General features: G+C 39.5%; 1 protein-coding gene across 10 annotated transcripts in view; it reads left to right on the top strand.

The window, feature by feature from the left end:
• Positions 1 to 21042: 21042 nt before the first annotated feature.
• cspg5a (chondroitin sulfate proteoglycan 5a) overlaps positions 21043 to 22219 on the top strand; it is a 31159-nt gene continuing 29982 nt past the window's right edge. For 4 of the 10 annotated variants that reach the window (XM_056266190.1, XM_056266187.1, XM_056266182.1 and 1 more), the window contains exon 1: positions 21044 to 21533. In XM_056266190.1, coding sequence (XP_056122165.1) covers positions 21437 to 21533 — 97 coding nt within the window. In that variant the 5' untranslated portion in view covers positions 21044 to 21436. Of the gene's footprint in view, positions 21534 to 22219 lie in introns of all 10 variants that reach the window. The other 6 variants (XM_056266185.1, XM_056266183.1, XM_056266188.1 and 3 more) reach the window with 2 other exon arrangements.

The raw sequence follows: 22219 nt of genomic DNA, 5'->3' as shown, positions 1-22219 counted from the left end.
AATGCATGGTTTCAGTTACAGAAATACTAGCAGCCTTGACAATGCAGGTTTTCTGTTTTCATGGTTTGTAAATTTTTAATGTTTTTGAAAAAAGTCTCTTATGCTGCACCAAGACTGCATTTATTTGTTCAAAAAATACAATAAAAACAGTAATATTGTGGAATATTATTACAATTTAACATAACTTTTAAGATGTAATTTATTCCTGTGATGGCAAAGCTGAATTTTCAGCATCATTACTCCAGTCTTCAGTGTCCCATGAAACTTCAGAAATCATTCTAATATGCTGATTTGGTGCTCAAGAAACTTTTTTTATTTTATTTTTATCAATGTTGAAAACTGTTGTGCTGCTTCATATTTTTGTTAAAACTGATAAAAAGTTGTCAGGATTCTCTGATGAATAGAAAGTTCAAAATGTTTTAATAGAAAGCTTTATAACAATTGAAGTGTCTTTACTTCAATTGATAAATTTATGGGCCATTTCCACCATTTTCAACTAAAAATGGAAAACCTTTTATGCGTTTTGGCCATTCATTTACACGACAGCAGTTTTTGAAAACAATACCTTTAACGTATCTGTGTAAACTACAAAAACGCAAATTTGTGAAAGCGGTGACGTCATGCACATGTGTATTATGTATTAGTGCGTATTATGTATTAGTGCATATTTCGTATTAGTGTTCGAACTATAGACACGTAGTGTTTCTTTAAAAAGTGACTGCCAACTACTGGCCTGGCATGTATAATACAGCATTTGTACTTTGTAGTTATTTCCGCAGATCCATGTGTCCATATGACAATATTGTCCACTATACACTTAAAAACGTAAAGAAAAAACTTTTCCGTTTTTAGCACATCATTGTTTTCTAAACATGCCCTTAAATTGTCTTTGCTAAAAAAAAAAGGATTAATTTATTTAAAAAAATCTTACTGATCCTAACCTATTGCACATTTTCAGAATCAGAAAGTGCTTTATTGCCAAGTGTGCTTGCACACACAAGGAATTTACCTTGGGATGAAAGTTTCCAGTACAGACATATAAATATAACAAGACATAACATTTAAGAATAACCTATAAAAAGTATAAAGACAGGTTTAGTCAGAATAAACATTTACAGATAAGGAACATTTACAGTACCATGAATAAATAGGACTAAATTAATTTATAAGGATATTGCACAAAAAAATTGGATATTGCACTTGGAAGGCATTTCAAGTGGGAAATAGCCTGTGGGAAGAAACTGTTCCTATGCCTAGATGTTCTTGTGCCTAGTGATCTGAGGCACCTTCCGGACGGCAACAGTTCAAATAGTTTGTGGCCGGGGAGAGTGAAGTCTTTGATGATTTTACCTGCCCTTTTCCTCACTCTGGAAAAGAACAGGTCCTGGGTGGTGGGCAGGGGAGCGCCAATAATCCTCTCCGCTGTCCGGACTGTCCGTTGAAGTCTCCTGATGTCTGATTTGGTGGCTGAACCAAACAGATATAGATTAACACAGGACAGACTCTATGGCGGCTGAGTAGAACTGTCAGCAGCTTGTGTGGCAGGTTGAACTTCCTCAGCTGCTGAAGAAAGTACAACCTCTGCTGGGAGTCAATAGGATTGTCCCACTTCAGGTCCTGAGAGATGGTTGGGCCCAGGAACCTGAATGACTCCACTGCTTCCACAGTGCTGATAGTGTGAGTTCTGGATGTGAGTTTCCCCAGTCTCACAAGCGGCTGCCTATCTATCAGAAAGTTGGTGATCCACTGACCGATTGGCGTGGGCACGAAAAGCTGGAGCAGTTTGTATGATAGAAGATCTGGTCTGATTGTGTTGAAAGCCGAACTGAAGTCCACAAAAAAAGATCCTTGCATAAGTCCCAGTTCTGTCAAGATGTTGCAGGATATAATGCAGTCCCATGTGGACTGCATCATCCACAGACCTGTTTGCTCTGTAGGCAAACTGAAGAGGATCCCGCCAGGGTCCAGTGATGTCCTTCAGGTTGGCCAACACCAGTCTCTCAAATGACTTCATGACCACAGATGTGAGAGCGACAGGTCTGTAGTCATTGAGTCCAGTGATTTTGGCTTTTTGGGGGGACCGGGATGATAGTGGAGCATTTGAAGCAGCAGGGAACTTCTCACTGTTCCAGTGATCTGTTGAAGATTAGCGTGAAAATTGGGACGAGTTGGTCAGTGCAGACTTTTAAGCAGGTGAAACACTGTCTGGCCTGAAGCTTTCCTGGTCTTCTGCTTTTTGAAACTCTGTTCACGTCCTCCACGTAGACCTTAAGCGCAGGTTGAATTGCAGGAGGTGTTGGTGTATGTGTGAAGTGTAGATCAGAGCGGGTGTAGGGTTAGGCAATAGGTAGGGCAATAAAACACGTTCAGATCCTCAGCCAGTTGTTGATTCTCTACAGATCGTGAGGGTAGACATCTTGAACTTGATGTTCCTCAGACCTGTCCAGACTGACACCGGGTCGTTGGCTAAGAACAGTTTTTTTCGCTTTTCAGAGTAGCTTCTTTTAGCCACTGATCTCATTTTCTGTCTGTTGTATAGTAATATTTTTAAAAGGGAAATATTGTATGAAATGTTAAAATTCAGTAAAGCAGCGGACACCTTATTTACTAAATTCAAAATGAAGCGCTGTTCTCATTTCATTTCTGATGTATTTTAAGGTCATTCAGGAAGGAAATATTACTTATTTTTATCCACCAAAAATAGCATTGGATTGTGTAAACTTATCATTATGTACTTAAATGTAAAAGGGATTTTGAGACATCTAGAAAGGCAAATAGTCTGAGGTATTTTGGTTTAAATGAGCTATTTCTTTGTTATAATTGTACATAATCGGATCAGAAATGTGCATTAATGAAGTAAATCAGGTCAAATGTAATTATGCCCCCCCCCCCCCCCCATGCTTTCTGGATAACATATCAAACCCATATTGGTCGACCACTCGTTCAGATGTTTCTAAGTAAACATTAATTTTCTTGAGCTGCAGTAGCTCTGTCATCACAGATGAAACGATGAGGTCACTTCACAGCCGCTCAAGCGAACTTGTCACTTCATTTCTCTCTCATCATCTCCTTCTTTTCAACCAATTTCGTTTCCCCAGTTTTTTAGCACGTTTCCGCTTCTTCTATGACTCCATTTTCCGCCCTGGTTCTTTTCTTTTCTTTCTCCGCCTCTGTCCCTCACCTCTTCTTGCTTGTGTGTTCTTCCATCAGTCTTCATCCTTCACCTCCGTAACCATGGTGGCAGATCCAGAGATGTGTGAATAAAAAAAAAAGAGGGTGCTCTGCTCAATGCCACAGGCGGTGTCGCTGCACGGAAGGAACGAGGACAGCTTTGCAAAGCCCATTTTCGGCTAGTCACGTTTATGTTCAAATAATGCTATGATTTGTTCCTGGAAGTTTATGAGGGTTGATTCCAAGGAAACATGAATGCTGTATACCTTGAATGCACCGAATGCATCTCCAGATTTTGATCAAACCTGCCTGGTTTACAGTTACAGCTAGTACAGAAGGCTAAATGTACGGTACGTTCTTCAATGTCTTCTGAATTTCAAATTGATTGCTTTGCATTACTCCCTGTGGAACTGCAAAACCCCCAATTGTAAAGACTTTGAATTAAAACAACAAACATTGACAGCCTGTGTGTGATGTACAGACGGCTCAATCTCTTGGGCTGCCAGAAATAGTTGGCGCCTGTGCGTTCTCAATCGAATATAAAGGATACTTCCCTTGTATCCCAAGCACCATCGTTTCAGTTCGATACGTGCTTGATGGAGGCATTTAAGCATTTCATGTTTGTGCACCCGCACTATCTCTGAGGACGTTTCCATGGTAACAGGTCCCATGGTTCTGCATGAAGAGTAGCTGAAGAGGAGGGGCTGTTTTGTGCTTTAAAGATTGAATGTTAAAGCAAGGGCTCCGGCAAATCTAACGGCGGAGACTCCATTACCGGGAGAATTACTGTCTGAGACGGTAGCCACCCTCTCTAGACACATAGAGCTGCGACTGTATTTGTTACGTGAAATTAATTACCCCCTAATCAGCATTCCTTGTGTTGAGTTCCATGTGCATGACCTTAAATATGCACCTTGAGGGTCATCGAGTTCACATTCGAATCTCTACTCTGGATGGTCTTGATCTCAGCTCCATTCTGAGAGACTTGAGCGGGTTTATTCGCTGAATCGGAGAAGCAAGCGTAAACCTTTAGCCTTTCAGATTGAAAGGAGCAAATGTGGGACTGTGCCAACAGGCTGCCAACAACCTCTTAATTAGGCACCTTCTGTGTTTGCACCATGGGCATTTGGCATTCTGCTAAATCTGTGGAACTTTTTGCATGTTCTGGGATTGCAGATTCTATATGGGTGTGCACATGACTACGTTTTGTAGATTTGTTTACTTTTATTTTCAAGAGGTCAATTGTAATGCCTTATTCTTTGCAGATTTGAACCAGCAACCTTACAGTTAGCAGCCATAGGCTGTAACTATTACACTTCACCAACCATTATTGTATAGCAGTTTGATAGAGCACTTAGGGAACCAATTATTGGTTGCATGAAAGTGGGCTAATTAGTTGTTTTATTCGTCTTACTAAACATCAGATTCTACAGCCTAAGACTCTCTTAGCCACTAGCTCTGGAGCATTCGTGGGATTTCTTAATGCTACTCAACAAAGTTGACGATCATTGGAAAATGTTGGTGGTTTAGGTAAATTTGTTAAAGTAACCAATTTGGTAATGTTGGTTGAATGGCAAGACATATATCTGGCCCATATCATGTCCCATTTAACCATGTTAGCAGCCTTTTTAAGACAAGTAAAAGTTTTTTCTTAAAAATGACACGTGGGGTATTACCAATGTATTTTAGATTGTAGAATAAAACGAAAATATCTTGAGTTTGTGTTTACCTCAGACTTTATTTTAACCAAAAACGAATATATAAAAAAACAACAACAAAAAAACATTAGAACGATTGAACTAGAACAGGGCTGTCCAAACCCGCTTCTGGAGGGTCACTGTCAAGTGGCAACTGTCATACCTCTCCTAAAGAAGCCTTCACTTGATCTGTCTATTTAAAAAAATTATCGCCCTATCTCTGTTTTGCCTTTTATCTCCAAGGTTTTGGAAAAGATTGTGTTTTTTCAACTACAATCCTTCCTTGCTGCAAAAACTCTGTTTGAACATTTTCAATCGGGTTTTAAAACTGCCCACAGCACTGAAACAGCCCTTCTGAGAGTGTTAAATGACATTTATTTGGCAACTGATACGGGTAGCTCTGTGGTCCTCACTCTTTTAGATCTATCATCTGCTTTTGACACCGTTAACCATTCGGTATTAATTAATAGACTGAAATCTTGGGTGGGTCTTTCTGGTACAGTCCTAAAATGGTTCCAGTCATTTTTATCTGACAGGAAATTTGTGGTTAGGACAGGATAATTTTTATCTTCTACTGCTCCTCTCCCATGTGGCCTTCCTCAAGGCTCGATTTTGGCCCCCTCTCTATTTTCATTATATATGCTGCCTCTGGGATCTATTTTTAGAAAACATGGGGTGTCGTATCATTTTTACGCCGATGATACCCAAATCTATTTGCCTTTCAGGAAAAATGATCGTTTGGCCATGACTGCTCTTTCCTCTTGTCTAGATGAGGTTAAATCCTGGTTATCTCTAAAATTTTTTATCCTTAAATAAGGAGAAAACTGAAGTAATTGTTTTTGGCCCTTCTGAAAATACGAAAACACTTAACCTGGATTTGGGGTCACTATCGACTTTTAGGTCCTCGCAGGCACGGAATCTGGGTGTTATCCTGGATGACTCTTTAAAATTTGATAAACAAATTTCTTCAGTAGTTGGGTCCAGTTTTCATCAGCTCCGTCTACTTGCAAAAATGAAACATTTCCTTACTGATAAGACTTTGGAGATGGCAGTGCATGCTTTTATTACGTCACGTCTTGACTATTGCAATTCGTTATACTGTGGAATTTCTAAGGCCCAAATTGCCCGTCTCCAGTTAGTTCAAAATGCTGCCTCAAGATTTCTGTTGAAAAAGAAGAAAAGGGATCACGCCACTCCACTTTTAAAGGCCCTTCATTGGTTGCCAGTGCAATTTAGAATACATTTTAAAATTCTACTATTTGTTTTTAAATCACTGCACTTTCAGTCACCTGGCTACCTATCTGACCTGCTGCATCAGAATCTTATTTTAAAGCTGCCGTCGGCAACATTTTTTTGATCATATTCAGTTAAATCGACACTATAATCCGACAGATTAACATAAATAAAGTGGTTTTAGAAAAAAACCCGAGCTTCTAACTCCACCTGGAGCGTGTTATTTGTTTTTGCAAAAATCCACAGCTCCCGGATCATCGGGTCCAATCAGCGCAGGGGGGTGTGAGATTTGACTGTCAATCACAGATCGGGCACACGCCACCCCTCGCTTACGTTACAATCACATGCCTGAAGTTCGCGGAAGTTCGCGCAGTAATGAAGAGTGATGGCGGAAAATCAAGTAAGCTCATTTAGAGTATAAATGACGTTAGCAATTGCAATCTATCGGTAGATTAGCCAGGACAGCATACCTCCAAATACTCCATGGTGTTGATGGATGCTGATGAGACGGGCGCGTTCACTGAAAATCTGGTGCACACGCACTGACGAGCATGAACTCAGTGGGAGGGTATCCATTGATAGTGGGGGAGGGGCATGAGAGTTGTAAACATTCAAAATTTTCCTAAATCCACTCAATCTGCCAGACTTGCCGACTGCAGCTTTAATTCCACATTCGAGACTTAAACGCAGAGGTGACCGTGCCTTTTCGGTAATCGGTCCGCGCCTCTGGAATGACTTGCCAGTGGAAATTCGATTGGCTCCGAGTTTGACCATTTTTAAGTCGCTTTTAAAAACTCATTTGTTCTCTTTGGCATATTAGGATTGTATTATTGCCTAATATGGAAACCTTGATGAAACCGAAACTGTGTGCCTTAAAGTGGATTGTGTTCACTTTTGTTCTGTTCTTTTGTTGTGAAGCACTTTGGTCAGTCTGCGACTGTTTTAAATGTGCTATATAAATAAAGTAAACTTGAAACTTGAACTTGAAACTGTCCTGCAGAGTTTAGCTCCATCCCCAATTAAACACACCTGAACCAGCTATTAAAGGTCTAACTAAACATGCTAGAAACTTCCAGACAGTTATTTTGAGGCAAGTGGGAGCTAAACCAGAGATGGTCTTATTATTGGGAGATACAGAAGTCCGTAGCTCTACCATTGGAAAAAAGCATAATGGATGACTTGGATGACTTGTGCCTTGATAATAAATCACATTACAGCCGTGTTGTCATTGAATTGCTTTCAGTTGTGCGACAGTCGATCACTGTTTGTGGATACCATAGAAATGCATGAGACGTGCCGTAAACTGAATCATACCTGTCGCACAATTGTCTGTGACTTTTATAAAGCAGCATTTATTTCCCTGGTGTAAACTCTAAAATTAGACTAATCCAAATCTAACGTTTTAGAGCAAACATGTAGAAGATTAGCCGATGGGTTGTCTGTTCATTTAATAACAAGCTATTTCCTTACAAAAGTGGTTTATCCAGCATGTGAAGCCCCTACTCTATTGACAAAAAAAAAACGGCTCTTGTCTCCTTCCCTGATTATACCGCAGCGTTAGCAGGCATTACGTTTTTTTTTCCGACTAAGGTTGGCTTGTTGCCACGCTGCCCTATCAGGCAATGACAGCACAGGTAGCGTTTGCGCAAAAGGTATAAAAGGTACCTCATGAAACTGATTTCAGACTGGCTGGTTAAGTAATCTACAACAACATAGAGTGAGCTTTGGTGATAACTAAGCAAATATTTATTTACTTTAGTCATTTCTCACTAGAAATAAGAAACTGACCACCAACCGCCATCTTGATTAACTGTCACAGAATGAAACGCACAAGATTTTGGGACATAAAAGGCAACGATACATCAATGCTGCCTTCAAAAATCGATCAGATGAAGGTATCTCAGGAGACAGAAAGTGAAGCTAACATTAGATTTGGACATGCCTTGATGCCCTCCTACCTTGGAATGTATCCTCCAAAGGTGGCATTTTTCAGCTTTTGGACGTAGCCTTAGATACCCCTGATATAGTCCCTAGGAAGACCTTGATTAGCTAACTCTCCTCAGAGGTTTAGGACTACTACCACCTTTTTTCTTTTCTTTTTTTGCTATAGTAAAGTCTCAGGCACAAAACAAGTGATTTCTGTCCCTCCTTTCCTTCCAAAGCCATGTATCTCAGTTGCTTGAGTCGCATGGCCAGATGAAACAATACAGTTACTATACAGAACCCTTAGTTTTGCCTAAAATTCCAATGGTTTAAAACACCAGACATTGATAAGCTTGTGATGGTCTGTTTTTGTTTATGACTCATTGTACTGTAGTTTAGTTTTCCAACTCAACACCTTAGTCATGCTCTGTGAACACGTCAAGCTCCTCCCAGAAAAACAAATTTCTTTCATTTTTGGTGGGTTAGAGCGAGAACATGACACCCTCTCAGCTAAAGAAGATTGTGGGGCTGTGTAATGTTTTCCTGGAGAGGTTCCTTTGCCCTTAAGTTCTGTGCTTTGACGCATTATTAGCACAGGTGTGACCTCCAGCCTGCCTGCAGAAAAGAAGTTGGATCCAATGCCAAGCTTCCAGCAGGAGGTTGAACACATGCGTAAAGGTAAGTGTGATGTCTTTCGTTTTAGCGCGGCCTGTTAATTCCCCATGTTTCTTATTGCCTCATTTGTCTTGAACTACCCTGTTGCTATCAGTTGCATTGGTGTAAATCTGCTTTTGGTTATTTCTCAAGATTCTTGCATGTAGAAAAATCAGGAAAACAAAGTAATTGACTGACTTTATTCCACTCATCTGGAGCACAAAAGGTCAACCGCATTCCTTAATAAAAATACACTGTATACTTATCCAGATATCACACTGTTTTCTGATGGCATTTCCATAAATTTCATTGGGACCCTGAGCTGGGAACCAGCTGTTGGCATGTCTGGAGGCCACTAAACCAGTAGTCTTTCAATATTTATTACAATTACTCTGTGTTCCTTTCACGTGGGTTTTTCTTGTGGATGTGACAGGTTGTTGATTGGTGAGCTCCGGTGTGGGTGTTGGAGGAACTCATTAAAAATGGAAGCTGTGAAAGTAGGCCAGCGGTTCACTGGTTTGGAGGCAACGGGTAAAGGGGAAGGAAAGCAGTTCCCAGTTCTCCATCGCCTATCCCATGTCATTGTCTTCTCTTGGTCTATTCTCTGCATGAAGAGGTTAGTGTCTCCATTTTCCCAATTACAGCTAATCTAGTAAAACTACATCTCATACAAACAACTTGCACTGTTGAGAGTGAGAAATAAAGCCTACTTGATTGAGTGCTTTGAGAGAACAGGAGAATAGTCACTGCATTATTTATCACTGCTCTAAGTTATCCAAATATTGAAGCCAGTTTTTTTCTGTTTTTGAAGCTGAGGAATTAAGTTTAGTTCAGTGTCTGCCAAAGGTCAAATTTTGTTGTGGAAATTCCATCAAGAACAAGGGCTACTTACCATTTCTGTTTCATAAATGTTTTTTCTCGGTTCAATATAGCATGTATGAAATGCTGGTCACTGTGATTTTGCCAAGTAAGATATGTTCCTGGATCAACATATTTGGTTGATCCTGGAACAACATTCCTGTCCAAAAATGTAGTCCTAACCCTATCCCTACCCCCAAACCTCACCCTACCTATAACTTCTCCCTAAAATCAGAGGGAAATGATAGGTGAATAACACTGATGTAGAAGCTCCTAACCCTGGTTGTAAGCCTAAACTTGACAAACTGTAAACTTGTTCCTCAAATCTGATTTTGAATGTTATTCTAGGATCAACAAAGATCAACTTCGTGAAATCACATTCACCATGAAATGCTGTCAATGAAAAATGACTTTGACTTCGACAAAATTGCTAAAATACACACTTAACATCCATAATACTAGTATACTTGTGAACATAAGACTAGTGTGACAGAGTTGTGTAGAACATGGAGTTAGCAATGCCAACGTAATGGGTTCGATTCATTATTGAACTGATGAAAAATGTATAGCATGAATGCAATGTAACGCTTGTGAGTGTACATCAATGTAAATGTAAGGGCCTATTTCCCCCGAAATGCGCTTTTGCTTTTAAAAACGTGAGATACAGGACATTGGAATGGAAAAAAACCTAAGGTCTTGAGAGGCGTTTTAACTTGAGTGTAGAACGCCGTGTCATGTGCAAGGTGTTGAAAAAGATTCAAGATGCGATCACAGCATTTAAAGACATCAGTTTAGGGCGTATTTACTATATAAAATCAATGGGAAAGCAATGCATTGTAATACAAAAAAAAAAAAACATTATTTGCAAATGGCTCCTAGGAGTTGTTCTACTTTCCATGGAATTGCCTCCAGACCAGAGAGAACATGTGTGTTGATTTCTTTGCAATAAATATTCCAGCAGATTCTGCATGATTAAGACATGGCGAGAAAAAAAAAAAAAAAGTACACTTGATGCCTTGTCCCTGATGGAGGACTAATGGATTTGCCCTTAGTAAAAAGAAATATGAATAAGCCAGAGTTTAAGACTTAAGCGCTTTTCTGTGGACTTGTCATCTTATTCTTCTGTCTAATGCCATTTTATATTATATCTCTAGCTCATTATTACAACAATGTGAACACTGGGAAACATGCTTAAAGCTCTAAACTGCCATTTTGATTTACATTTGCGTCCTGGTGGATTAAGGAAGTGCTGTTAGCAAGGTTTTGCTATTGATTTATACTTCCTAATTGGAAAAGAAAGCTGGCCACTATTGCCATAGCAGACCAAAGCATGTACACATGTGAAGTGAACTTATTTGACCATCTTCAGTGTCTGACTATTATAACCTGCATATAGCAAGGCTGAATGCCCTTTAGCCAAACAAAGAGTGACAAACATGCCATTGTGCTATGGTTGTCTCATTACCTTCATTCCCTTTGTTTCCAATTATCTGAACCCTTCATTAGAAGCTTTAGTGCATTACATAACAATGGACTTCATTGTTTTCTCAGTCATTCTGTGACTTAGTGAGAGTTAATATAGGCATCTGTTTAGCTGCGTGGGCCATTGCTGGCAATCAGACTACACCGTGCAGGACGAAAAGATCTGTTTAATTTGTTTTGTGGTATTTGTATATGGAAAAAGACTGTGTATTTTTTGGTTTAATGTACATATGGCCTGTGCTGTTGGCATTTTGCAGCAATTTCACCTCGTTTTGCTCTTCCCGTATTCCTCCTCAACATTTTACCAGAACGCAGCACTGCTTAACAGTAGCGCTGTTGAAATTGGACTGCAATATTCCTACAGTCCAATATTGAGATTCCACTCTCCAATGTTCTGCCAAGTGTCTATTCAGTAAATGGTCTGTGTACCATGTGCCACGATTAGCTTGCCGTGTGTACCGTGTTCTATTCCTACTCAAGTGTCTTATTTGTTCTATAGTCTGCGGTAGGAGCGTCATAACCGTCTCTTTCTCTCGCTGTCTCTCTTATATTTGATGTCCATTCCGGTTGTCACCTCTTTGTATCTTTGGTTTGATGCCACAGCTAATGCACACTTGGCCTGCCTGTATCAGCCCGTTCTCATTGCCAGTGAGTCTGACATCTGGATCTGACAGGTTTCTGATTGGTTGTTATGATTCATATGAACCATATGGTGTCCTTGCTGATCTGTCATCTTTTGTTCTCTTCAAGCTAGTCCCAGAAGGAATTTGTTTCTTGACTGAAGAATTAGACCGCCACAAAGTGTCCAATTTTTTAAATTTGTCATCAATAGCATCTATTGCTAATAAAATATGCTGTTTTCACTTAGTGTAAATAGAAGCTAGTTGCTATATTAATATAGGTTCAAATGGTCTAGCAATGCATTACATAGAAAACTATATATTCTTTTTAATGTCATTTATATGTCATTTATTTATTTAAAACATTTACATATAAATATACCTATACTCTACCGTTCAAAAGACTTCAGTCAATACGTTTTTTTTTGTTTTTTTTTAAGAAATTCATTCTCTTCAACACGGACACATTAATTTAATCAAAAGTCACAGTAAAGACATTTAAAATGTTGCAAAAGATTTCCACTTCAAATAAATTCTGTTCCTTTGAAATTCATTAAAGAATCTTGAAGACAGTTATTTTATATTGCAATAACACTTCACAATATTACTGTTTTACTGTATTTTTGATCAAATTAATGTAGCCTTGATGAGCATAAGAGACTTTACTTTCAAAAACAGTAAAAAAAAAATATCTTACTGACCCGCAAATAATGCTCCTTGGAAATGTTACTCTTGACCTTGGCATTGCTAATACTGTGCAGGGCCACTTGAACCAAAGGCAAAGGCTCAGCATATTGCTACATAAATGGAACGAGGGGATATCATTGATCATCATGCTAGTCCACAGTGCTGTGATTCATGCTCGTCAATAAATACATGGAGCCAGCTATCATGTTCCTGTAATCTGTTAATATGGCATTAATGTGTCACCACTCGCACAAGTCAACATGAGTGTGTGTGAGATAAAAACACTGTCCGCTGTATAGCAATGGAGCACAGCTGAGCTGAGAGGGAGCACAGACGGGGGGATGGGCCACTGCTAATGGTGGGGAGGGGGGCTGCACAAACAGTTTAGTTCTGCTCTGGTTGGCAGCACATAAGCCTGTATGATCCAAGCTCCAGCCTGTCCAGAGCCAGGAATAGCAGCAGTGCGCTAATGGCACTTGAATAAAGGGAAATGAAAGCGCTGAAGTAGGTGTAGGAGAAACAGGAGGAGGGTCTTAGCTCTGGCCTCATGCAGGAACTGGATTATAATATATCTTGCATATATACTGCGTCTTAGTAGTGTGTGAGTTTATATGACGTGAATGTAAATCTGAGAGAAAGACATAAAGGAGAGAGTTTTTACCTGGCAATGAAAAAGGACTCCTGAACAAAGTAGTTTGTTTTCATACCTCATACATGCATCTGATAATTCTAATTCTTAATACTGGAGGTAATATGAATTAGGTTTAAAAAAATGTTTTAAACTAAATCGTCATTGCCACCATGCCAAGGTGTTGTGGGTGGTTGCCAGAATATTGCTATGCCGTTGCTAAAGGGTTCTGAATGGTTGCCAGGACATTGTCGGGTTGTTATTAGATTGTGGCTCTTAGGACTATGGGGTTGCTATGGGGTTTCTGGGTGCATTTGGGTGGTTACCAGAGTGTTGCTACCAGGGTTGATTAGGTTTTCTAAGTGACTTTTTTCTTGTTGCTATGTTACATAGTAGCTTGTTATTATGTGGTAACCGAGCATATCTGGGTGGTTGCTAGGGCATTGCAAGGTGGTTACAAGACTGTTTCTATGCATTTGCTAAGGTGTTGTGAGTGGCAAGACCAACACTGCCTCTAAAATTGCATACTGTCTGAGTAGGTACTACATTTAAATTTGAATTTACTTTACGACCGTTAAAAAAGTACGCTCTGTATAGTATGAATATGGGTAGTATGAATGAAATTCGGATTTACTTAATCCGCCATGTTGTTAATGTCACGTGACCTACCAGCGTCAGCTGCACCTCCATTTATAAATCCCCACCTGTGGCCTCACAGGATAGTAAAGTGTCCAGCGAATGCGCACTTCAGAATCTCGCCGGAAGTAGTTGGTCATCTGGGGACTTTTCGCCTACTATTTTTTGAATACTATGTATTCGGACATACTACTTTTTGTCATACTGTTTTTGCATATTATATAGTAGGGAAGTATTCAATTTCAGCCGCAGCGCTAGTCTGTCACACACGTCCTGAAAAGTGAAGCCAAAATCATAGACTGTAAAACAAAAAATGGACGTAGTGTCCGGGACGTCACCTGTAGGTTTCTGAAGAGCATTTTTTAAGCCCAAAAGTTGGCTGATCTTGGCAGCGTGTCACCGCGTGTCACTGAGTCCCGGATAAACGAAAATGGCCAAAAAAGCTGAGGTGACGCAACAGTAAGGCTGATTTTCACTTCTGCGTCGGACCTACGCCGGAGCCTCTACGCTGTAGGCTACGCGTTGGTTTTCATTTATACTTCTGCGTCGTTGTCCGCGTTGATGCGCAATTACACATGCAGAGGGAGCATGTGAAACCCGAGGTAGAAGTTCTAGCAGACCAATCACAGCGCTTGTGGTCCACGTAGAATTGACGTGTTGTTACATTTTTGGAGAGGTGCACTTCAGGGTTTGCCGAAGAGTACGTGGGCAACACACAGCCTACGACGTAGCTACGGCGTGAGTTCGACGCAGAAGTATAAATTGGGCTTAACAGACAGCAGACAAACGGCTAGTAGAGACAGCAGCAGCAATCCACCTGTCGCTCAAGTGGCTACGCCCTTAATTATTCAGAACTTTAAGGCTTAATATAATTTAAAAAGATGAGTTAAAAATTCACCCCCCTCACAGTTCTCATGAAGGGCAAAATTAGCTATATAGACCAAAACCACTTAGTGCACCAGACTGTAAACAAATTTTTTTCTGCTGTAAAGTTGGGCAGTTTAACATGGGGGGAGGGGCTTTTGTAGCCTGTCTCTAGCGGCCAGTCGATGAATTGCAGTTTAAGGGGGCTTTTACACTGGGCTCGTTTGCTGCGGTCCGAGCCCGAGCGTGTTTGTTCCCGGCGCGCCCCGTAGCGTTGTTCTGGTTTCACACTCAATTTGATTCTATCGAACCCTGGTGCGTTTGCGTGCATATTACGTCATCGCACTCTTTTGAGGAGACAGTGGATTTCCAAATTTGTTGCCCTGATTCCGTGCGCAATGCACGAATACACTGCAGGCTCACTCTCGCTCTTATCCAAGGTAAATCATCAACACTATCATCCCTCCTTACAAGTGTTTTATTTAACTGAATACATCACAATAAGCTAAAACGCATGCGCAGGTTGCTTTACTTCCTGAACAAGTGCGCAGCCGCAGCCGAGTCCGTGTTGCTTTCACATTCACGCGAACCGCAAAACGGTTCGGGAGCAACCGAACTCAGACCACCTCCTCCGGGTAGTCTCGGGTTCGGTACCCCAGTGCGCACCTGGGTCCGCATGACAACGTTCACATTAGCGATTTTTCATGCGAACCGTGCCCCGTTCCGAACTAAACTGCCAGTGTGAAAGACCCCTAATTCACTAGTCACTTCAATGTTGGTTTCAAGAGAGATACAGGAAGGTTGCCACTTAGCCAAAACATTTTGATCGCCCCCTTGTGGCTGGCTGCTTTATAGGTCATACACCTGCCCTCTCCATGTAATTGTATGCGACATGAGTCAATCTAAAAAATCCAATTACACTTCAAATACAATTTTTTCCAAAGATGGTTTCTGCCATTTTGGATAGTTTTTATCACGCTGATGTATATTTAAGTGTTCGTTTTTCAAATAAGTTGGGTTTTAGTTATTTGATGTCATAAAAACGAGGTGTAATGTCATTGTGGACAGTTGTGCTTGCAATTGAGTCTGTGGGAGTATGGCCGGGACCTTGATACCGCAGCTCCACCTCACGATCACTACTGCACAGACTCAAGCTCCAAATTACGTAATCGCCGCAAGATGCCAACAGCCATTTCTGGGACATTTTGGGTTCATTTTAGAAGAAAGTGGAGTCCATCTTCTTTTTTTTACAGTCTATGGGCAATATCCATTAGTTCATGGAGCTGACAAAAGAAGGTTTTTTTTTTCATAGGCCTTTTTGTCAGAAAAATAGGAAGCTTGGATCAAGAGGAATAAGATTTATCAAGATGGTTTTTGGATCCCTCAGTTCTTGAGTCATAATTGTATTTGGGGCAATTGTTTTTGTTATTTTTGGGATTAAATACGTTCCATGTCTTGTTCCATTTGAATTAAACCAACAGAGCTATGGCTATCAAAACAACACTATCATGGTGAACAGATGAGAGGATTATGATGGATCTTTAACCTAAATATTTTTTTCTTGGCTGCCCAGTGTTATTGTGACATTATTTTTGTAGGTAATCTATAGATGTTTGGCCTTTACACACTTGGCATTAATACAACTTGTTTTGATAACTGCTTGTCCATCTGTGGAAATTTTGCATTTAAATCAACTCTTATTGTTGACAAAATCTGTTTCTGAAATATCTACTGAAACAACAACGTGTGAAAGCTTCTGTGACTGTACGTGTACACAGTGCGAAAATATTTAATGCATGCATTTATGATTGGTTGTCTGTTGCTAAACAATTCACCATACCACCACATTGTTTCAAAGTATACCTTTGGCACCACAATTCAGCTCTAGAGCAGAGCATCATAACACAGGTTTAAAAGTGGCCTTTACCTGCGGTTAAAAAAGACGTTAAGGGTTAGACAAAGGTATACTAAAAGTGTAAAAAAGAAATCCTGCTTATTATTTTTTGAGGACATTTGTTTGTTTGTGTAGTGGTTAGAGCTTTCAACAAATCCAAGGACAAAGTGAACCACCTGATCTATTTGTGTCTTGTTGTGTGGTTGTGTGTTTTCCCAGTGGGGTGTTTTAGCTTTAAAAGAAGAAAAGGCAAAGAAGGTGTTGTGCCAGCAGTGCTCATCAAGGGACCTTGTTCTTTACTGCTTTTACACTTCACCCAATCAATAATGTATCATCAGTTACAAATAGGATGTTTGCAGAATTCAGAATGTAATCCTTAATAAAAGTATATAAAGCAAAATAGTATTTGAAAAAGGTTTAACAGAAACATCTCACATGTGTTAAGCTTAAATCAGTGCACTGCCTAAAGGTTAAGACCTTTCACACAGATAGATAATCATCACTATTATACATTTTTAATAGGCTCTCTATTTTTAAACCTAACCTTATTAATAATACTCATTTCTCATGAGTGCATTTTAAAGAAACCTATTCAGCGTTCATTCATAACCAGATAAAAGTTTGTTCAGCAGGGAAAACAGGTGCAGTTTTACAACCATCTCTCAGGCAAGTGTCTTACTTTACTATATGTATGTACAATACTGTCCAGAGGTTTGGGGTCAGTTTACCCGTGGTAAAAATCAAGTTTTTGATGTTGTTTAAGTCTATGTTGTGTTTTTAATATGCCTTAAGACAAACCATGTGCAAATTCATAAGTCAACACCATTGCTGAGTATTTTCTCCTTAAAACTGCAGTGAACCAAAGACAGTCTCAAAAACGCGGTTTGAAACCGCAGTTGTTCTCTACGTGACCAATCACGTCAACGTGTGGGCGGGCTTTAGCATATCATTAACTATGCTCGGAAGCAGGCAAAGATCCCGGTATATTCTTCTGTTGATTATACAAAATTGGGTACATTTAGAAATATAGCGGGTTAATTGTGTATATTGCAATGTTATGATGAACTATATGCCTTTCTCCACTGACGTTCTAAGTTGTTCAAAGGATACTGATTTTCAGAAGGCAGACTGAGATGGCAAACGTTGGTTTGAATTCCTTCAAACAAAACAAAACAAAACATGGTTTGTGTAACATTAGCAGCACATTATTAGCTGTTTGATAACGTAGTCAAGTAAAAGGCTAATCATATCAATTACCATTATGTGTCCGGCATTGTAGAGAGCAATACATAGGCTAAAACGCATTCTGATACATCGTTTGTAGACAACCCTATAATTCACTCTTCCACTCATCTTCTTCTGAATCAGTTTCTGGTTCAAACATAAATGGCTGAATTACACCAGTATTTCTACTTGCCATCGTGTAGCATTTACTACAGTAAAGTTGACCGAGTGGGACAGGTAGTCCTATTTGGTGTGATGCGGGGTGGAGGCGGGGACTAATATGCATATTCATGATATGCATATTGCATATTCATGAATTGACTACAGGGGGGCTTTAAGAAATTTACTTTTAAGAATGCATTAAATCGATTAAAAAAGGCATTAGAGACATTCATGCCTTGATAAGCATAAGAGACTTCTTTTAAAAAAAAACATTACAAAATATTACCGACTCCAAAATTTCGAACAGTTGAGTATTTTTGCTGTATTATATATTTTTCTTATTTTAATTATTATCAGGCCTACTTATAATATAATACATTTGAAATGTATTATATTGAATGTAAAATCTATTACATTTGAAATCTAAATATTCTATCCATGTTTTTCCTACGCCCCGTGACGCTTTGCACAAATTATGGGAGTAACTTCCGTTAAATTGTAAACAATCAGTGGAATGTTTGCTCTATGAATGCAGTAATAAGCTTCTTTTTTTTCTTTTTTTTTTACTGGCACAATGAATGTGATTATTCTACTCACCCTTCAACCATTGAACATTAAAAGGGAATTTAAAAGTGTAAAAGCATTAACAAATTACTACAACAGACCACGAATAACCCCCCAAAAAACTCAGTTATTTCTGCAGAAATATTACGGATGTGTTAAACATCACTGTAGTAATATTATGTAATTGCATTGCTGTAATCAAAAATGTTCATTATCTTTAGCATTGAGTGATAATATTTTAAAGTTCTTTCTGTCATTTTGACATATAACAAATACTGAATTTACCTGCTTTATAAATGTTTCAGTAAACACTGCTAATAGGGATAAAAAGTGAAAAGGGGAGACAATTACATTTTAAAGTATCTGTGAAAACAAACCTGGAAAGAGATGTGAGGATTTGGGGAAAAAAAGAGAGATTCTTAGTGCATTCCAGTAAATTATCAATGGGATATATCGTAAATGAAATCCACAAATGCAAAGTATATGTTGTCATTTTTCATACGGTTACAGCTGAATGCAAAGAGAGAGAAAAAATAATCAGGAGGAAAATAATGCAGCAACTGAATATTGCCACAGATATTCTGATGTCTGAAAATAAAACATGAAGGGAATTTCAGCTCATTCAGTCAAACTGGCTGATAAGGATTATTTGTAGCGCCGCCTTATTATTTGAAATTATTAGTTTCAGTCTTTTTGAGTGGAAGTTCCCCAAACCGGAAGCACCTCCCGTAATTCAAAATCAGGAAAAGGTGGATAAATAGTCACTATTTACTGCTGAATGGAAAAGAGTAACCAGGACACCTTTTTTGTTCTACAGAAGAAAGTTATATAGGTTTGAAATGACATGAAAGTGAGTAAATGATTGCAGAATTTTAATTTTTGAATGACCTGTCCCTTTAAGCATATATGCGATCAAAAGGATTTTAAGATCTAAAACTTAAATTCTGGCAAGTGCATCCAAACCTTTGACTGGAAGTCTAAAAGTTTTTGTCCCAGCACCCATAAGGGAAATGTATATGGTTGTATATTTGTAATATTGTAAGAGCGCTGGTTGGAGGCCACAGTACACCAGCTCTTCGCTTCCACGGTCCCTTTGAAGCAGAGCCTGTTGGCACTTAACCCAAATCTTGCACTCGGAGAGCAGTGTGGGAACCAGTAGGGGGGGAGAAGGAGGCATAGAGACAGGGTTAATGAGTCTGTGGGAGAAAATCAGTTCTATGGGATTTTCTTTTTTATGGTTTTGTATGTATATATATATTTTGTTGCTATTTAGGGCCCGAGCACCGATGGTGTGTGGACCCTCTTGTAATTGCTCCCTTTATTCTATATTAGTATTGCAAAAACTCACTACAGTAATGCTGTACTAATATTACTGTTCAGAATATCCTGTTTGAAATATTTATGTAGTATTACAGACCCCATAGGTTCAGGAAGTGCAAAAAAAAAAAAGACAAATTCCACCCAGTGAAACTTTCCATTGATTTTAAAGTCTTTTCCTTTATGAATGATGTAACTGACCAAAAATTGCTATCTGCATATGTTGCCTGCTGAAATGAATTGATTTAATGTCCCTTTTACAGTGGGAAGAAACTTACAGAAGAAATCTTTGAGGGTTTTTTTCTCTATACCTCAGCTTCATCAAACTTGTGATAGCCGAGTAGGTTTAGATGAAACTCACATTGTAAAGTGAGAGGCATTATGGTTCAATTGTCCCATATGTTACTAAAGGACAATCAGTCGATTTATTGATTCTTTATGATGCAGTGAATTTTGTGATGTTCTTCCCTTTAGCATTGTTAGTTATTTTGCCCACCAGAAGAGAGAAATTTCAACCTTGGACAAAGTGAACGCTATTAACACACACACATAGAGGCATTGGTGAACCGCCTGTTGCTGGTCCCTTGTGTTTCTCAATGGTGCTGTGTGTAAGAATGCTGCCGACCCCCACCGACACCTCCAGCCCTCATGCATTCATCACCACAGCCGGAGGAGTGTATCTCATGCCTCCCGCCCCTCCTCTGCTTTATTGTTCCATTCTCCTTTCCTTAAACCATCAACCCGTAAACAATCTGGACCATATCACAGCCCTCCATAACACATGCATCTCCTCTGCCCTCTTATCCACTGTTAATAGATTTAAATTCATTATTGAAATCTGCAGGTTTCTGCATTTAACTCATGTCTAAAACATTGGTCATATCTGTGGTAACCATTTAGATATTCTTATTTTAGAGAAGATGAGGTGAGATGCCCCCTTAAAATAATTAAAAGCATAGAAATGTATTTATTTAAACAGGTTTTTTTTTTGGCCTAGTTATATTCAAACATTTGCATAATATAAAAACATTATTATTATTATGTAATTTACAAAATGTGACAATTATATTTTCTTCTTTCATATTCAACATATATGCTAATATTTGAATATGAAAAACTAAGCCACAAGCGGTAAAATCCACATGGTTCATTACTATTATAATTTACAAAATAAACAATTATGCATATTCAACATATGTGCGAATATTTGAAAACGAAAGACTAAGCCACAAGCAGCAAAATCAGTTCCATCCATGGATCGATAAGCATCAGTGTTTCCAACTATCCAAGATAAAAACCCATTGGATGAGCAAGGCAATAATCGAGCTTGTACAATGGAGGGCTGTTTGTGTCTGTCAGTAGTTGAACATTATTGAAAGGAGTAAGAACTTGGGGAGGGGTTGGGGATAAGAGGGGGTGGGGAGACAGTGGGAGCCGAAATCATTTTCCCTCTCATACTGTGAGAACGCGTAGAATCGCATCTCTCCAAGTGGACGCGCGTCGGTTTGGTTTCAGAACCGATTGATTCGGCCAGCGTCCGTCCGTCCGTCCGGTTCTCAGCAAGATCACCGACTTGCATTTGGTCTGTGGCAATGGGACCATAAGGGAACAAATTCCATCGCATTGAGAAAAAAATAGAAGTAAACAAATACGACCAGAGAAGACACCTCACAAAAGAAGTGGACATGGAGAAGCGCAGAGGAGATACGATATAACAGATCGAACGAAACACATCTAGGATTTACTTCTCGAATTGAACATTTTTGGTTTCCATGAGACTATAGAATTTGTATTCAGCTAGATTTCTTAGTTACACGCAAGCATGTACCGAAAGGAGATGAGGTTGTGTTCGAGATGCTGGAGCGTGCCGATGCTCTCTGTCCTCCTGGTTGTCTTCTTGACACCGCTGTTTGCACATGGTAAGATTTTTTTTGACATGCATATTAAATCAGCTGATAGTTAAGACTCAATAGCCTTCAAACACGAGGTGGCATGACAGAACAGCATCACAAAATGAGAATGTCGGTCAGTAGTGCAGCCGCTGCTGGGTTTTGCAGCGCGTAAATCATGACTGCGAGCCGGCTGCTGCTGATGTGCCTGGACCAGCGCCGTGGAAATGTAGGTTAAATGTCGAACTGGGATATTTGGGGGTTCGTCCAAAATGCACATCATTAATTTACCCACATTAAAAGGAAGGACACCACAGAAAACATCTGCAAGCGATTTGCAGACCATTTTTAATCTTATAAAATTGTTTATAATTGCTCACTTATTTTTCTTCCAGACCATATTATGCAGTGGTATTCGTAGTAGTAGTAGTAGAGTTACTGCGCCGTGATTACTCCACTGAGCAGCTGTTGTCACTATGGCAATGATGGAGGCGCACAAAGGCAGGATTAGAGCACCAAATAATTTATGCTCGGACAATCTCGCGCAGCAAATCACACTGTTTATCCGTGTAGTTTGATTTTACGCACAGAACAAGAATGTCTTTGTAGTTGTAATGGTCAGTCACTTGGGTTATTTAAGAGATTGTGTCGTTCAGCCAGAGAAGGATGGAGGACCAGCCCAATGGGAGCGACTGTTCGTCCAGTGGTGTGTTTAA

This window comes from Rhinichthys klamathensis, unplaced genomic scaffold (assembly GCF_029890125.1).
Source record: "Rhinichthys klamathensis goyatoka isolate OS25496 unplaced genomic scaffold, OSU_Roscu_1.1 h1tg000246l_1, whole genome shotgun sequence".
In the NCBI taxonomy this organism is placed as follows: domain Eukaryota; kingdom Metazoa; phylum Chordata; class Actinopteri; order Cypriniformes; family Leuciscidae; genus Rhinichthys; species Rhinichthys klamathensis.
This window is presented reverse-complemented; position numbering and strand designations above follow the sequence as displayed.